This window comes from Topomyia yanbarensis, chromosome 2, assembly GCF_030247195.1.
Source record: "Topomyia yanbarensis strain Yona2022 chromosome 2, ASM3024719v1, whole genome shotgun sequence".
NCBI classification, from domain to species: domain Eukaryota; kingdom Metazoa; phylum Arthropoda; class Insecta; order Diptera; family Culicidae; genus Topomyia; species Topomyia yanbarensis.
In genome coordinates this window covers 352935933-352951482 of record NC_080671.1, presented here as the reverse complement: position 1 = coordinate 352951482, position 15550 = coordinate 352935933, and the positions used below count along the sequence as shown (strand labels likewise).

At 40.6% G+C, this 15550-nt stretch overlaps 1 protein-coding gene across 1 annotated transcript in view; it reads left to right on the top strand.

Annotated features, from left to right (window-relative positions):
* Nucleotides 1-14252, top strand: part of LOC131684258 (galactokinase-like) — a 68232-nt gene extending 53980 nt beyond the window's left edge. The window contains exons 6-8 of the mRNA XM_058966955.1: nt 11561-11742; nt 12214-12323; nt 13655-14252. Of these exons, the coding sequence (XP_058822938.1) occupies nt 11561-11742; nt 12214-12323; nt 13655-13954 (592 nt within the window). The 3' untranslated portion in view covers nt 13955-14252. The remainder of the gene's footprint in view (nt 1-11560; nt 11743-12213; nt 12324-13654) is intronic.
* Nucleotides 14253-15550: the final 1298 nt, after the last annotated feature.

Below are 15550 nucleotides of genomic sequence, written 5' to 3'. Positions count from 1 at the left end.
TGTGGAAATAAGAAACGATGCGGCAAATGCGAAGGAGAGCATGAGGATGACTCTTGCGACAAAGAAACTGAAAAGTGTATTTGCTGCGGGGGTCCTTCACATGCTCTTAAATCATGCCCTGCGTACAAGCAGCGCGGGGATAAAATTAAGCGCTCCCTTAAGGAACGCTCAAGGCGTTCTTATGCAGAAATGCTAAAGAATGCTTCGCCATCTGTCCTGTCCGAAAATCCCTATGCTGGTTTGGCTAACGTTGAGCAAGAATCTGACGACCCACGAGAGGGAACATCTTTGGTTAACCCAGGGGAATCCAGGAAGAGGAGAAATCCAGCCTCCCCTACATTGCCTCGTAAGGGTGCCAAGGTGTCGTCCACTCAGAGTGCGCCATCTACAACCAATAAATCCAACGGAAGTGATGCACAAAAGCCGAAGCAATTTGCTCCAGGACTTGGAAATATTAATTCTAACAAGGAGTACCCACCACTTCCAGGGACATCCAAAACCCCAAGTGTCCCCTTTTTTCAAACAGATACTCAGTCCAGTAGCGGACTAATGAAATTTTCTGACATAGTGGACTTAATTTTCACAGCTTTCAATGTTACTGATCCTCTTAAAAGCCTTCTGATACGTTTTCTCCCTATAGTGCAAACATTTTTGAAGCAGTTGACTACTAAATGGCCCCTCCTTGCAGCGATCGTATCCTTCGATGGCTAAGTCATCGAACGAGGTCACCGATTCGATCACTGTTCTACAGTGGAACAGCAGAAGTATCCTCCCGAAAATCGATTCCTTTAAAATTTTACTAAATAGTTTAAAATGTGATGCTTTCGCATTATGTGAAACTTGGTTAACTTCCGATATAAATCTCAACTTCCACGACTTTAATATAATTCGTCTGGATCGAGAAAACCCCTATGGAGGAGTACTTTTGGGGATCAAAAAGTGCTATTCTTTCAACCGAATTAACCTCCCTTCGACACCAGGCATTGAAATTGTCGCTTGTCAAGTTTTAATCAAAGGTAAAGACCTTTGCATTGCTTCCATCTACATTCCTCCTAGAGCCTCGGTAGGGCACCGAACGCTTTGTAATATCACGGAATCCTTACCGGCACCGCGGCTAGTTCTGGGAGACTTTAACTCGCACGGTACGGTATGGGGCTGTCTTCATGATGATAATAGATCAACATTAATCCAAGATCTTTGCGATAATTTCAACATGACCATCTTAAACACGGGAGAAATGACGCGGATTCCTACACCACCAGCACGCGCAAGCGCGTTGGATTTATCGCTTTGCTCGACATCGCTACAGTTAGATTGCATGTGGAAGGTGATCCCTGATCCCCACGGTAGCGATCATTTGCCTATCGTGATTTCAATTGCTAACGGTTCAAGACCATCGGAAACAATCAATGTATCGTATGACCTCACACGGAACATTGATTGGAAGAGTTACGCGACCGCGATATCCGTTAAAATCGAATCCACTCAAGAACTTCCTCCGGAGGAAGAGTACAGGTTTTTGGCTGGCTTGATTCTCGACAGTGCGAATCAAGCTCAGACTAAACCAGTACCCAGCGCGAATACCCATAGACGGTCTCCCACCCTGTGGTGGGATAAAGAGTGCTCAGAGCTGTACGCGGAAAAGTCCACTGCATATAAGGCCTTCCGGGAAGACGGGTTACCCGCTAGCTATCAACAGTACGCGTCGTTAGAAAGGCGAATGAAGAATCTAATGAAAGCCAAAAAACGCAGTTATTGGCGCCGGTTCGTCGACGGGTTAACGAGAGAAACAGCGATGAGCACTCTTTGGGGTACGGCTCGACGTATGCGTAATCATAATAGTACCAACGAGAACGTGGAATATTCAAACCGTTGGATATTCGCTTTCGCCAAGAAGATCTGTCCGGACTCTGTCCCGGTACAGAAAACGTACCGCGCCGCGTCTTCTCACGATACCGCGAACGAAACACCGTTTTCGATGGTGGAGTTCTCACTTGCTCTCTTATCGTGCAACAATAACGCCCCAGGGTTAGACAGAATCAAATTCAACTTGCTGAAGAATCTGCCTGACACTGCAAAAAGGCGCCTGTTGAATTTATTTAACAAGTTTCTTGAGGGTAACATTGTCCCTTATGAATGGAGGCAAGTGAAGGTCATCGCCATCCAAAAACCAGGAAAACCAGCCTCCGACCACAACTCGTATCGGCCGATTGCAATGCTGTCCTGTATTCGGAAGTTGTTCGAGAAAATGATCATGTTTCGCCTCGACAATTGGGTTGAAGCAAATGGCTTACTGTCAGATACACAATTTGGCTTCCGCAAAGGCAAAGGGACGAACGATTGCCTTGCGTTGCTTTCTACAGAAATCCAAATGGCCTATGCTAACAAAGAGCAGATGGCATCAGTCTTCTTGGATATTAAGGGGGCTTTTGACTCAGTTTCTATCAACACTCTGTCAGAGAAGCTGCACCAGCATGGTCTTTCGCCAATTTTAAATAACTTTTTGCTAAACCTGTTGTCTGAAAAGCACATGCACTTTTCGCATGGCGATTTAACAACATCGCGATTTAGCTACATGGGTCTTCCCCAGGGCTCATGTCTAAGTCCCCTGCTCTACAATTTCTACGTGAATGACATTGACGATTGTCTTGCCAATTCATGCACGCTAAGGCAACTTGCAGACGACGGGGTGGTCTCTGTTACAGGGCCCAAAGCTGCCGACTTGCAAGGACCATTACAAAATACCTTGGACAATTTGTCTGCTTGGGCTCTTCAGCTGGGTATTGAGTTCTCCACGGAGAAAACTGAGTTGGTTGTTTTTTCTAGGAAACGTGAGCCGGCGCAACTCCAGCTTTTAATAATGGGTGCAACGATCAACCAGGTTTTCACATTTAAATATCTCGGGGTCTGGTTCGACTCTAAAGGTACCTGGGGATGTCACATTAGGTATCTGAAACAGAAATGCCAACAAAGGATCAATTTTCTCCGAACAATAACTGGAACATGGTGGGGTGCTCACCCAGGAGACCTGATCAGGTTGTACCAAACAACGATATTGTCGGTGATGGAGTACGGGTGTTTCTGTTTCCGCTCCGCTGCGAACATACACTTCATCAAACTAGAGAGAATCCAGTATCGTTGCTTGCGCATTGCCTTGGGTTGCATGCACTCGACCCATACGATGAGTCTCGAAGTGCTGGCGGGCGTTCTTCCGCTAAAAAATCGATTTTGGGAACTCTCATATCGATTGCTCATCCGATGCGACATTCTGAACCCGTTGGTAATTGAAAACTTCGAGAGGCTCGTCGAGCTTAATTCTCAAACCCGATTTATGGCCTTGTACTTCGACTACATGGCACAGAGCATTAATCCTTCTGCATATACTCCCAACCGTGTTCGTTTGCTAGATACTTCTGATTCTACTGTATTCTTCGACACATCCATGAAGGAAGAGATTCGTGGAATCCCGGACCATATACGCCCGCAGGTGATCCCCAATATATTTTATAATAAATTCCGAGAAGTCGACTGCGACAAAATGTTTTACACTGACGGATCAAATCTCGATGGGTCCACTGGCTTCGGTATCTTCAACAATACTATCACCGCTTCATTCAAGCTCAATGATCCCGCTTCAGTTTACGTCGCAGAGTTAGCTGCAATTCAGTACACCCTTGGGATCATCGACACTCTGCCCACAGATCACTACTTCATCGTTTCGGACAGCCTCAGCTCTATCGAGGCTCTTCGTGCGGTGAAGCCTAAAAAGCAATTACCGTATTTTCTGGGGAAGATACAGGAGTCCTTGTGTACGTTATCTGAAAAATCTTATAAGATTACCTTTGTTTGGGTCCCCTCTCATTGTTCTATCCCGGGCAATGAAAAGGCCGACTCATTAGCAAAGGTGGGCGCATTAAATGGTGACATATACGAAAGACCAATCTGCTTCAATGAATTTTTTAGTATTTGTCGTCAGAGGACGCTCAACAGTTGGCAAACCTCGTGGAGCAATGGGGAACTTGGACGATGGCTACATTCGATTATCCCAAAGGTATCAACGAAGCCTTGGTTCGGGGGGATGGATGTGGGTCGGGATTTTATTCGTGTAATGTCCCGACTTATGTCCAATCACTACACCATGGATGCGCATTTGCGGCGTATTGGGCTTGCGGAGAGTAGTCTGTGCGCTTGTGACGAGGGCTATCACGACATCGAACACGTTGTCTGGGTGTGCGCCGGGTATTGTGACGCCAGGTCTCAGTTAAAGGAATCCCTTCGGGCCCGAGGTAGACCACCCAATGTACCAGTCCGAGATATGCTGGCAACTCGTGATTTCCCCTATATGTCCCTTATTTATACCTTCATAAAAACGATAAATATCCCAATTTAGCCCCTCTCTTTTATTTCTCGTTTTTAGAGTTTCCTCCTGCCTTGTGGAACCGATCAGCTCCAGAGTGCCACTATGTAACCGCCGTCGCCCTTACCACTACGCCTGCATAGAAGGAAACTGAAGCGAGAGCGACTCGAGGTCCGATGACTTTTGAAGGATTCCCCGCGGGTCCGAAGAATACCATCCGCCAATCCGGTACTCGACGACTTACTAGACTGAGGCGCAAATTTGATACGCTGATCTCCCTCCCCCCCCCCCCGCCGCCGTTCGAGCGAAAGTTGCAAGTTTTGCTCTTCTTTCCCTGTCTCTCCCCTGTCTTTGATACAACTGCTGCTACACTGATGCGGAAATAAGCCACCCTTTGAATATCTTGACCAAGCATAAGTTTTAGTTAAAAAATTCAAATTAGTATTCTGTATTCCTAGTTTTAAGATAGCTATAATTTTTACTCTTTATTGAAACTCTTGTCCTCCATCTTGTAAATAGAATTGAATCCCTAGTTTTAAGATTTCTGTGAAATTTCTCATAAATATTTGTTCCCCCTTTTGTGTACTAAACTATATTGTTAGTTTTAAGATAACCGTAAAATTTTTCGTAAAATACTATTACTCCCCCTCTTGTATATCAAAGTGAATCCCTTGTTTTAAATTTTTTTCATAAAAAAATCTTTTGGCCCTCTTTTGTATATTGAATCTTATTTCTAGTCTTAAGATAGCTGTAAACTTTCTTTTCCTTTGTAAAAAAAAATATTTCAACATTGTAACCTCCTAGTTTTAAGATATCCAAAATGTAAAAACAAAAGCATTTGGCACCGCCAAGCTAACGCATTTGTGCCTATCAAATAAACGAAATGAATAAAAAAAAAATCACAAAGCATATACATAATGAAAGGAAAATTGGCGATCAGGGCGCTAAGTCCTATATCAATATTCTGCATGTAGGGGCAGTAAAGACATGACTTGGGGGTAAAGTGGATATTCAATATGTTTTCCTACGGGACTTTGTAAAACGATTTCATCTTAATCTGCATATATCGAGGTTTTCTAGAAATTATTCATTTTTGGGTTCAAAATTTTGACTTTAACGTGCAATAAAAATATTTAAAATGCAGCCATCTGTAGCACGGAAATCATACTTTCGTGGTCAAAACAATTTCAATTAGGGAAACATGGGGAGACTGGACCAAGCGCAGAATTCTATTATTGGCTATGACGTGTTCTATTAGGTTCTTAAAAAATTTCAAAAATATGTTTATACTAGTTTCGGTCCGTTTAGGTAATTTTAAAAGTTTGGAATGAAAAATTCTTTGCTTATAGAAAAGATTCCGTATTTAATAAATTTGCGTTAAATGATGTAATTTTTCATCCGACTTTGTATGGACACATCTACTCGCCTAATAATTATTTCTAAAGTACTTATACATTATTTTATACTTTATGAACTAGTGAAATGATTTTGCATAAATAGGAACATTGAAATAGTTATTACTAAAATTTGCACGAGATTGAACGCAATAAATAATGCTGGGGAGACTTGACCAAGATTTTAAGGCCCAAACGCAATGGCGACGGAAGCGGAACGGCAACGGTACGCGGAATTGTCGCGGTTTGTACTAAATAAAATCTGCGACCATTGCCGCGTATTCAAAACGCAATGAACATCAGCGGTTAGAGCGCGGTTAGCGCTTGACATTTATTTGTTGACAAATTTGGACCAAATCAAAGCGACTTTCCTTTTACAAAGCTCATTGCAGTGAATGTCTGCTTTACCAATCGTGGTCGGTCCACTCGTTTCCTTGATTAATACAGCAAAGATGTAGTAAATAATGGCACAACACTACCAAGAACTACAATGCGACAACCTTGTTCACGGATTCTAATACAAAAATTGGTTTAATCATTGCATGCTCGAATAATATAAACCTGGTTCAATCATGTGAAATATTTTTGTTAGACTGTCCTTGATGCTTTCACTGAAGGGGGAATAGATTAGATATTTGGTGATTGATTGCAATCGCTTCATCTGCTGCGGGGTCGCAATGTAGATTTGGATAAAAATATAAATTATGCAAATTAATGCATGACATCTATGTTTTTTAAAGAAAAACGGTTGTCAATTCTACCAAGTGGGTGCTATCGAAGGACATAGACATTCACATCACATTTTTCAAAATAGCTGGTCATACAACTTCTTTGCTGCGTTTGGGGAATTCGAACCTAAACTGATTAAAATAATGAAGAACGCCAATAAACAAACGAACCATGAAGAACGCCATCGATTCGAAAGCATCCAACGCACCGACTTCAGATCTTTTGACCAAACCTGTAACATTGAGAACATTAGAATCGCAGGTTTTATTATATTCAAAACTTTCTACCAATGACCCAACCATGAACCGGTTTCTTTGATATACTGCTGATAAATGGTTTACGTATCGTATCCGGTAGCGGGTTTCTCCTTTTCAATCAATGTCAATTGGTTTATCCTGGCTAACGCTTGCTTTGTGCACTTGCTTGCAAAGTGGCTTAGGAAGTTGGTCTGTGCATCCAAATGGTTTTTCGCGTTCGTCAGAACGTAAACTGTGAACAAAACTAGAGTAACAAGAAACGTAGCTGTCTAGTAGATAAAATAACCACGGGTCCGTAGTGTACCCACCGACGTGCCAAACAGAACAAATAATGCGCCAGTTGTCCTAATTGTTTAAATTAAAATACGTTGTTATACTAGTGGCATCTGTATAATGGTTCGTGTGGTAGACGACGATAAATCAACAGTACGATAAATCCAAAGTGTATTGACGTTGTACCAGATATGCTAGAACGAACAAACTATTTTTTATTCTTGTTAAACAATCGTTTCTTATCTTTCCCAGCTTTTTATTATCTTTTGTATGCACTAATTCACAAAACTGTTCGTTAAAAGAACAAAAACTAACAGAGCTCTTTTCTAATGCGTACAGTTTCAACAGTGAATTTCGTTCATGTTTTTCATGCCGCCATCTTTGAATTTCATCGGGTCCATTAGTACGGCACACGAAAATTGCTTACTTGGGTTCGATTCCCAAACCCGCACATATGATTGGAGATTTTTAGAAAAAAGCTTTTTCTACCCCACAAAAGACGAACGACCCTCAGGTTAAAACCTCTAAAATCGAACGAAACAAAAAAGCTGCAATTAAGTTCACTATCTGCCCAACCTAAATATCCGCAATACAATACGTTAGATTCCACCGAATATGGAATCCGGTGAATTTGAATTAAAACAGTCTGTTTACCGCGTTTTCAACTGCCGCTCTTTTTGAATTTTTTCAAAAAAAAACGCGGTTTTGTTCTTTTAGTACAACGCCGCGTTTACCGTTCTGCCATCATTGCGGACAACCGCATTGACTTGCATGTATTCAAAATTATAATTGACAGCCGCTTTCCGTTGCCGTTCCGCTTCCGTCGCCATTGCGTTTGGGCCTTTATGAGGAGACATTTTGCAGTGCGTGTGCACTTTACCTCGTCGTCTACTACCCTACTCCCCCCAATACGAACATCTATCTAGATATTTTTTTCTGATATTTACTATGCTGTCGTACCTACTTTTAGTGTTAATCACGTCACAAAAAAAATCCCGCATCAAACATCATATCTTTTTGTACTAGTAAATAAAGTTAGTAGTAATATGGCTGATTTCGTGACATGTTAATATGCAATGCAAGCAGTACAGTTAATCCTTAAAAGAAAATGATTAAACACAGTAGAAATTTATGAAATGCAACCCTTTTATATCTTTTGCTGCTACCTAATGACATCGACAATATGGAAAAAAAGATTACAGTATTATTTATTTCATTATTCTTTGTTTTGATTTTTCAAAATTCTCTTGGTCAAGTCTCCCAGGCCTTGGTCAAGTCTCCCCACTGCGGGGAGACGACCAAAAAAAACGATCTAAGATAAACTTTTATAACTTTTGAAAAAGTAAATTAAAAATTCCGCAGAAAATTATGAACACAAATATCTTTTTACATTATATCTCAATGACTTTAGAAGGATTGAAATTTTTTTTTTAGAGATTTATGCAGGTTTAGCTGAAAACCTGGTCAAGTATACCCATGTTTCCCTACATGTGGGGCTGCAAATAAGGGATTCCTTCTCAAACAGCAAACTTGATATTTTGCAGTGCGTGTGCACTTTACCTCGTCGTCTACTACCCTACTCCCCCCAATACGAACATCTATCTTCATTTCCCGGTATGCATTATGATGTCCTGAAGGAAAAGTTGTCTCAGATAAAATCATTGTGTTCTATATGTCGATCTCTCCCTATGTCGATGGTCCCTTCAATATCGACATAGAGAGAGTTAACTGTAGTACTTTGTAAGCGGCATTTGTCACCGTGATCGCTCTGTAGATGTCACAGTCCAATTTGTCGCCTTTCTTGTATATCGGGGTGATGACCCCTTCCTCTGTCCCAGATTCTTTCGATTATTCGGTGCATGCATTCCGTCAGTTTCTCCGGACCCACCTTGAAGAGTTCCGCTCCTAGACCATCCTTACCAACTGCCTTGTTGTTCTTGAGCTGTTGAATAGCCTCGTTAACCTCATTCATAGTGGTCGCCGGTAGTCCAAAGGTGGTCCAAAGTAAGTGGCACATTGAACCTGCTTTATTGATCAGAATACTTAATAAGCATACTAAATCTGATAAAAAATCATGGGTTCGAACGTTTTATTTCACTATGGAGTTCTTCTTGATTAAAGCATCATCAGTTTCCGCTTCATTATCGTGAACTATGGCTATACTGGACGGAACTGTGGACAATTTTGTGAAGTCAGTTTGCTATTAAGGCAGTCGGCTAGATCTGTTCATAATGTAACTGGACCATCATTGGACAGCTAATGTTTTCTTGCAAAGGAATAGTTCCTTTGCCAAATCATTTTTTTTTCCCGATAATTCCTCCGCGAAAACTGTAATATGCCATAAACCGCGAGCAGTAGCCTTGTTAAATTTCAGCCCCTGTATTATTTGAAATTTTCGCATAAGTTTTATCGGCGATCAAAACACATCCCTCGAATTTCATCAGCACTCGGCCGTACAGCTAACGGAACCAAACTCTGGCCGTTTTTTTGTTATTTGGAGCTACTGTTAAGTTATTTGTCTTCTAGGTGACATTTGCATTCTTCACGGAGATGGATTCGCCGCTCAGTTTAGCGTATAGTTTATTGGCCATGATGGCATAGATCTTTGACGAATAAACCAAAGATCAATTGTCCTAAGTGGTTTGCCTATAGACATTACAACTAAGGTACCTTTCAGAAGTTGCAGTAATATATTGGATTTTTTTCAACTGGCCAACGACTGAGAAACAATACTTTTCAACAGGATGACTATTAATAAATTTGGTTGAATCAACACTTGTACTTGGACTTGTGCTGGTTGTTCTTTTAGTTAGTTTCTATGGTTTTCCTGATAATACAAACTCCAAAATGGAAGCTGGGATAACTTTAAGGGATGAGTTAAATTTGTATTAATTTTACGGGAATCTGCTTTTCGTGGAACAAGAAATTTTCTAAAATCAGTGAAAGGAAAACAATGGCAGTTTAAAGGTGGACTTCGACCGAATAGACGTCTACTGACTGACTGGCATTTTATTTGTCTGGCGAAATGGTACTTAGATCTTCGGGTTTCTTCTCAGATTAGTAACAAATCAGGAGTCAAACATAGAAGCAAAATGGCAACATTACTGTACAAGCAGTTCTTCAAGGATTCAGAGTTTATATATGGTATTGGGTGAGAAAAATTGAAATTTCATTGAGTTGTTGAAATTACTTGTCGATAACAAAGCAAAGATTGAATTTGTTGTTTGAAATAAACAATTAAACAATGAGTTTGTTTCCCTGACAGTTCTGCTATAGCAAAACTCTTCAGATTAACCGATAGGAACAACTCAAAAAAATCACCTTGAGATGTTTGTAGTAAAAAAGGATTAATGGCGAAATGGATTCCCTGAAGATTAGTAAACAAATAGTATTGCATTCAAGGATGGTGTAATTTGTCCAACTATTTGCCAAACTCTAAATACGAGCCCTGTTAAAAAATAAGTTTCCAAAATTCGGCACAATTTTGTTTGGAAGGTGTGCCCCCCACCCCTCCCCCCCTTTGTCAACCAACTGGAGCCGCCTATGTCGATAACGATAACAAAATTGAGATACAACAACCCAATTTGGTACCATATATTTAAGAGAAATCTATCAAATACGTTACGAAAAAACATTTTGAGCGGTGTTCTTATAAGTAGAGTACATGCTTTTATCATTGCTCTGATCGCGTCTCGTACGTACCAAAGCCAAATCACGGCGTGTCAGTAATATACACATACGGCCCTCTATCGAAAGTTCTGCGAAGCTTTTTCTAAGATTAGTTCATTAACAGCAATCAAAACTGGCTCAAAATGTCTAAGGTCTGTTAAGCAACCAGCGAACACTAATGTAAATAACAGAAGAATGTATGAACTGGATTCATTTTTGGTATTAAAATGTATTCAAAATCGACATTATTGATTTTCCTGAAGATTTATTTACGTATTTGTATTCCTTAACGTTTTATTTACGATCGTATTCCTTAACATTTATTGGTTCGGGTACATTTTGGTCATAAGGTGCTGAGATATCAGATAGAATTCATGATATATTGAATAAGTGTATTACGAAGCAAAGAATACTTAAGACTATAGACTATATATTGATATATTAGAAATCACGGAAACAGTATTCAGGTGAAATACAAACTTCTCTACTAAATAACCTTCCGACTGAATAGAGGGAAGGGGAGGGACACGTGTCCCCTACCTGAACCCGCCATAATCGAACGATAAGTTAACAAAAAAAGCCTACAATTATATTTTCAGTACTGTCATCTTAGTAATATAAATTTTGATTTGAATAACATAACGGCTACTAAGAGACGCATGGTACGTAATATCGTATCCATCGTTACACGAGAGCTGTACCCTTTTAAACTAATCCGAGATCCGACAGAATAGAAGCAGGAACAATATTTATGAAAACACTACCGCCAGGAAAGTTTCGCTAATTAACATATTCTGTGTAGTCATGTAGGTTCGCCTAGGAAGAGGAACCCCCAGTCGAATACAATTCTCATAGTTCATTTCTTTTTCAAACCCACGCAGAAGCCTCACCACCACCCAGATTCCGTTCGAAGCAGCCGGGCTTGCGGTGTTAATCTGCAACTCGAGCGTAAAGCATGAACTGTCCTCCAGCGAGTATCCGACACGACGCAAACAGTGCCAGGAAGCACTGCAACTGATGGGACTCAAAAGCTACCGGGATGCAACCGAGAAGAACCTGGACGGTAAGCAACTGTGGAATATATCTCTTGCAGTGGGTGGTACTTAAATGGGTAACATTTTCATATTATTAATTAATCTCATGTGCAGCCTATATTAAATAAGCTTATATTCAGTTGGTACAGGAATGGTTGCCGTAACCTAACTGTAATCAGGAATTTTCAAGTGGTGGCTCTTTATTTAACCGTAATTCACTTCAAGCTATTAATTAAAATTATAAGCATCACATTCGGTGAGAATTTCCATACGAGTTTCTCTTCTTACACCCTTTCCCTGCTTGGTTTTAATGATGTTCATATAATTTTCCTTATTTTTACATATCTCCTACCTGCTACCTGCTCACGCTTGAAATTCGCACCAACACTCATTAATGTCCTGCTTTAAACGGCTTGGCCCCCGCTGGAACACATCAAATCGCACTCTGGTGGGTGACGACGGATCCGTCGGGCATCCTCAAAATCCCGAACACCAACCAGCTTTGAAGAATGCCGACGAGGTACTGATGCGAAGGGCCCGACATGTTATCACCGAGATTAAGCGAACCGTGACCGCAGCCGAGGCGTTGAAGGCGAACGATTACCAAAAGGTGAGTTGTGGGTTTGGAAAAGGGAATAAGGATTTAGACAGACGTTTAAATTGGCTTTCCAGACATGTCATGGTCATATTTTTTGAGTTTATATCGTAATAAAAATAATTATAGCGCGGAAATTTCTAGGTTGATGATTTCACAGTGCAGCTAGGGTGCAAGTGTTGAAAAGATCGCTCCAATTCAGGATGTGAACCACCGCACAGCGGTTCAAAACATGCATTTGAGGAACATATTTGGATGTAACTAAAAGTATTTATATTTGCGAACTGACATGTTCCACAATGTTTATGTGTATAAAAAGCCCCATCTTTTGGCACCATTCCTTTTTTAAGAAATTGACGATATTAGGCCTAAGAAAATCTGATTTTTTAATGAAAAGAAATAGCATGTCTTCGAGAAAGTTGAAGTCTTTAAATTCAATTTTTTAACCCTAACATTTTTGCTTCTGATTTCTCGCGATTACAACGTTCAGAAAGTTAACATTCTAACAAAATACACAACTTTGCTGAAGGGGTCAAATCGCTGTGGCTTGCTTGAAAATAAAAGTATTTATTCTATATTGTTTTCCTTAGAAGAACAATTTTCAATTTCATTATAAATATTTTAAATTTCAAGCATTTTTGGGGCTGTTCATGTACCACGTCAACCCCGTCTTTTCCCTCCGTGGACAAATGTAGAGAATTTCTGCTCCCCTGTCCTCCTCCACCACTATTTCCAAGTAGCCTTTTCCGATGTTGAAGAATTAAACGAAAACTGTTCAAACTTTGTCCTCACAACCTTGTAGGTTTTCGTAAACTTTTGTTAGAATATCCCATGTTGAACGGATTCTTCTCTGCAACTGAATAAAGAACAAAATAAGTTTGTAAAAATCTTTTTGAAGGATTATTATTGAATTTCATTCCATGACAATAAACTAAACATTGCATTCATTTCAATAACAATCCGTTACCCCGCTCTCCTAAAACCCATCGCCCCTGATGTCACAGCCAGCAAAATGTATTTACCTTATCTTGTTCATTTCTTCTCATTTCACGCTGTCATCACCACCATCAACGGACAAATGGAATGGAAATCAACAACACTGGCAAACAAACGAATACCAACCTCGGCTCACCTGGCACCGGTACTGACTTTTCCGGACTGCAACGGGACCGTCACACCTGTGTGTGCAATCGGGATGGAACCCGGATGGGAAACAAATACAAATGGGGTCCCATTTGTATCCGGAAATCGCAACTTTTCTCCTCGTCAACCGGCAAAAACGTGACCGGGCTGACTCGGTTTTCTTGCACTCGGAACAACAAAATACGGAAAATAAAACACCAAAGATGGGAAAATTAATGATCGAGTCCCATAAATCGTTGCGCGACGATTTCAACGTCTCGTGCCACGAGCTGGACATCCTGGTGGAGGCGACCATCGGGGCTCCCGGTGTCCTGGGAACACGGATGACCGGTGGGGGATTCGGTGGCTGCACTGTGACCCTGCTGCTGAAGGAATCCATCGAGGCGGCTGTCAAGGAAATCGATACGATTTATTCGCGCAAAGTGGGCGGCAAATATCGGGCCCGGTTCTACCTGGCCGAACCGGCGGATGGTGCGAGGTTGATTAATTTGCACCATTACTGAAGTCACTGGAAGCGGTGGCATGGGCAGAGAGGGAGGTCCTACCCTTCTTCGCTCGAGCCGGAACGTGCTGCCTCGCAACGGAATGAGATCAATGGGGCTTGATTAGGAACAAATCAAATAAACATTGGCGGGGCGGATGTCGAAAATGGATCGGGTCGTGTTTTATGTTTCTTGTATAGTGCGATTTTTTTGTTGAATGAAACTTTGAATCGTCCTTTTCTTCTAGTTGTATAGCAGAAAATATGATTGAAACTAGTGTCTAGTGCATTTAGTAGATAAATAAATTTCTACATTCCAATTCGGAGTATTTTATTGAATAGTACAAACTCTGTATAATATTCCGCGTTGTGTATAATGGTGGATTTGAAAATAATACGAAAAAAAAAGAAATATTCACCTGGGGAAAACGCCCGCTCCGTGATTTATGAAAGCGTATACATCAGTAAATGGAAAGACTCGTTTCCCCACTGAAATGAATAGTTTAGCTGAGCGACAGCAAATTGGCCGAAGAGAATCTTCTATAGAGAAAGGCAATGAAACAGTTAGCCATTCACATTTATAAAATGAATTATTAGTTATGCTGAAAAGCCGGTATGAGTAGGTAGGGTAATGAGCCCATTTTCGCTATGTTTCCATTTGAAGGCGTTGGTTAGATCAGCACTGTCGTCCTTGTTCAACGCATTGGGTTAATTTGTAGGGCAACATTAGGTAGGGTTTCCCAGGACATGTCCTGGTTTTTCACTGACTGTCCTGGCGTCCCGGGAAGTCGAGGAAAAAGCTTGATTTGTCCTGGTTTTTCTCCTGTAAGCCTAAAAACAGGTGTTCAATAAAAAATGAGAGTTTTTTCAGTCATGTAGTTGAAAAACAAAAAAAAAAATTCTTCAACGGATTTAGAATTTTTTATTAAAAACATAATGTTTATTCTTAAAAAAAAACGTCAATGAATATTAGAGTAGGGGATATCCTAGTAAAGAGAGAGGGGAGATCCGCGACTTTCGAAATAAATAGGAAACCAACGAATACTGAAAGAATTATACCAAATACTTCAAACCATTAGAGGGTGGGCGTAGCGCAATTGGTAAATCGATTGTCTTGTACGCAGCACACCTGGGTTCGAGTCCCGACCCCACACATAGGGTTAGAAATTTTTCATAACAGATTTTTCTAACCCGAAGAGTTGAATGACCTTAAGGTTAAAACGTTTATAAGCGAAATAGAGCTAGCAAAACTTCAAATCATTCTTACCAGCATAAAATGGCCGCTTTTCATCATATGGTCCACAGCATGCTTAGTTCACCTTTGGAGGAAGAAGCAAAAATTTAAGAAAACAAATTTGTTTTCGAATTAGGCAGGCTCAATGGGTATCCAGAGCAAACCATCCAATCGTTAATTCATAAAAAAGCAAACAAGCACTCACAAACTTAACCCAAACAATTGAAAGTTTAAAAAGGATAGATGTTAACAAACATATTGCATATTCACTCAGAACAAAATTAAAAATGGTTTGGTATGGATCTTGTTTTCAGTAGTAGAAATTACTAACTAAAATCAATACTGGGGTTCACAAAAGATCCAATAGACACTCTAAGCAAATCT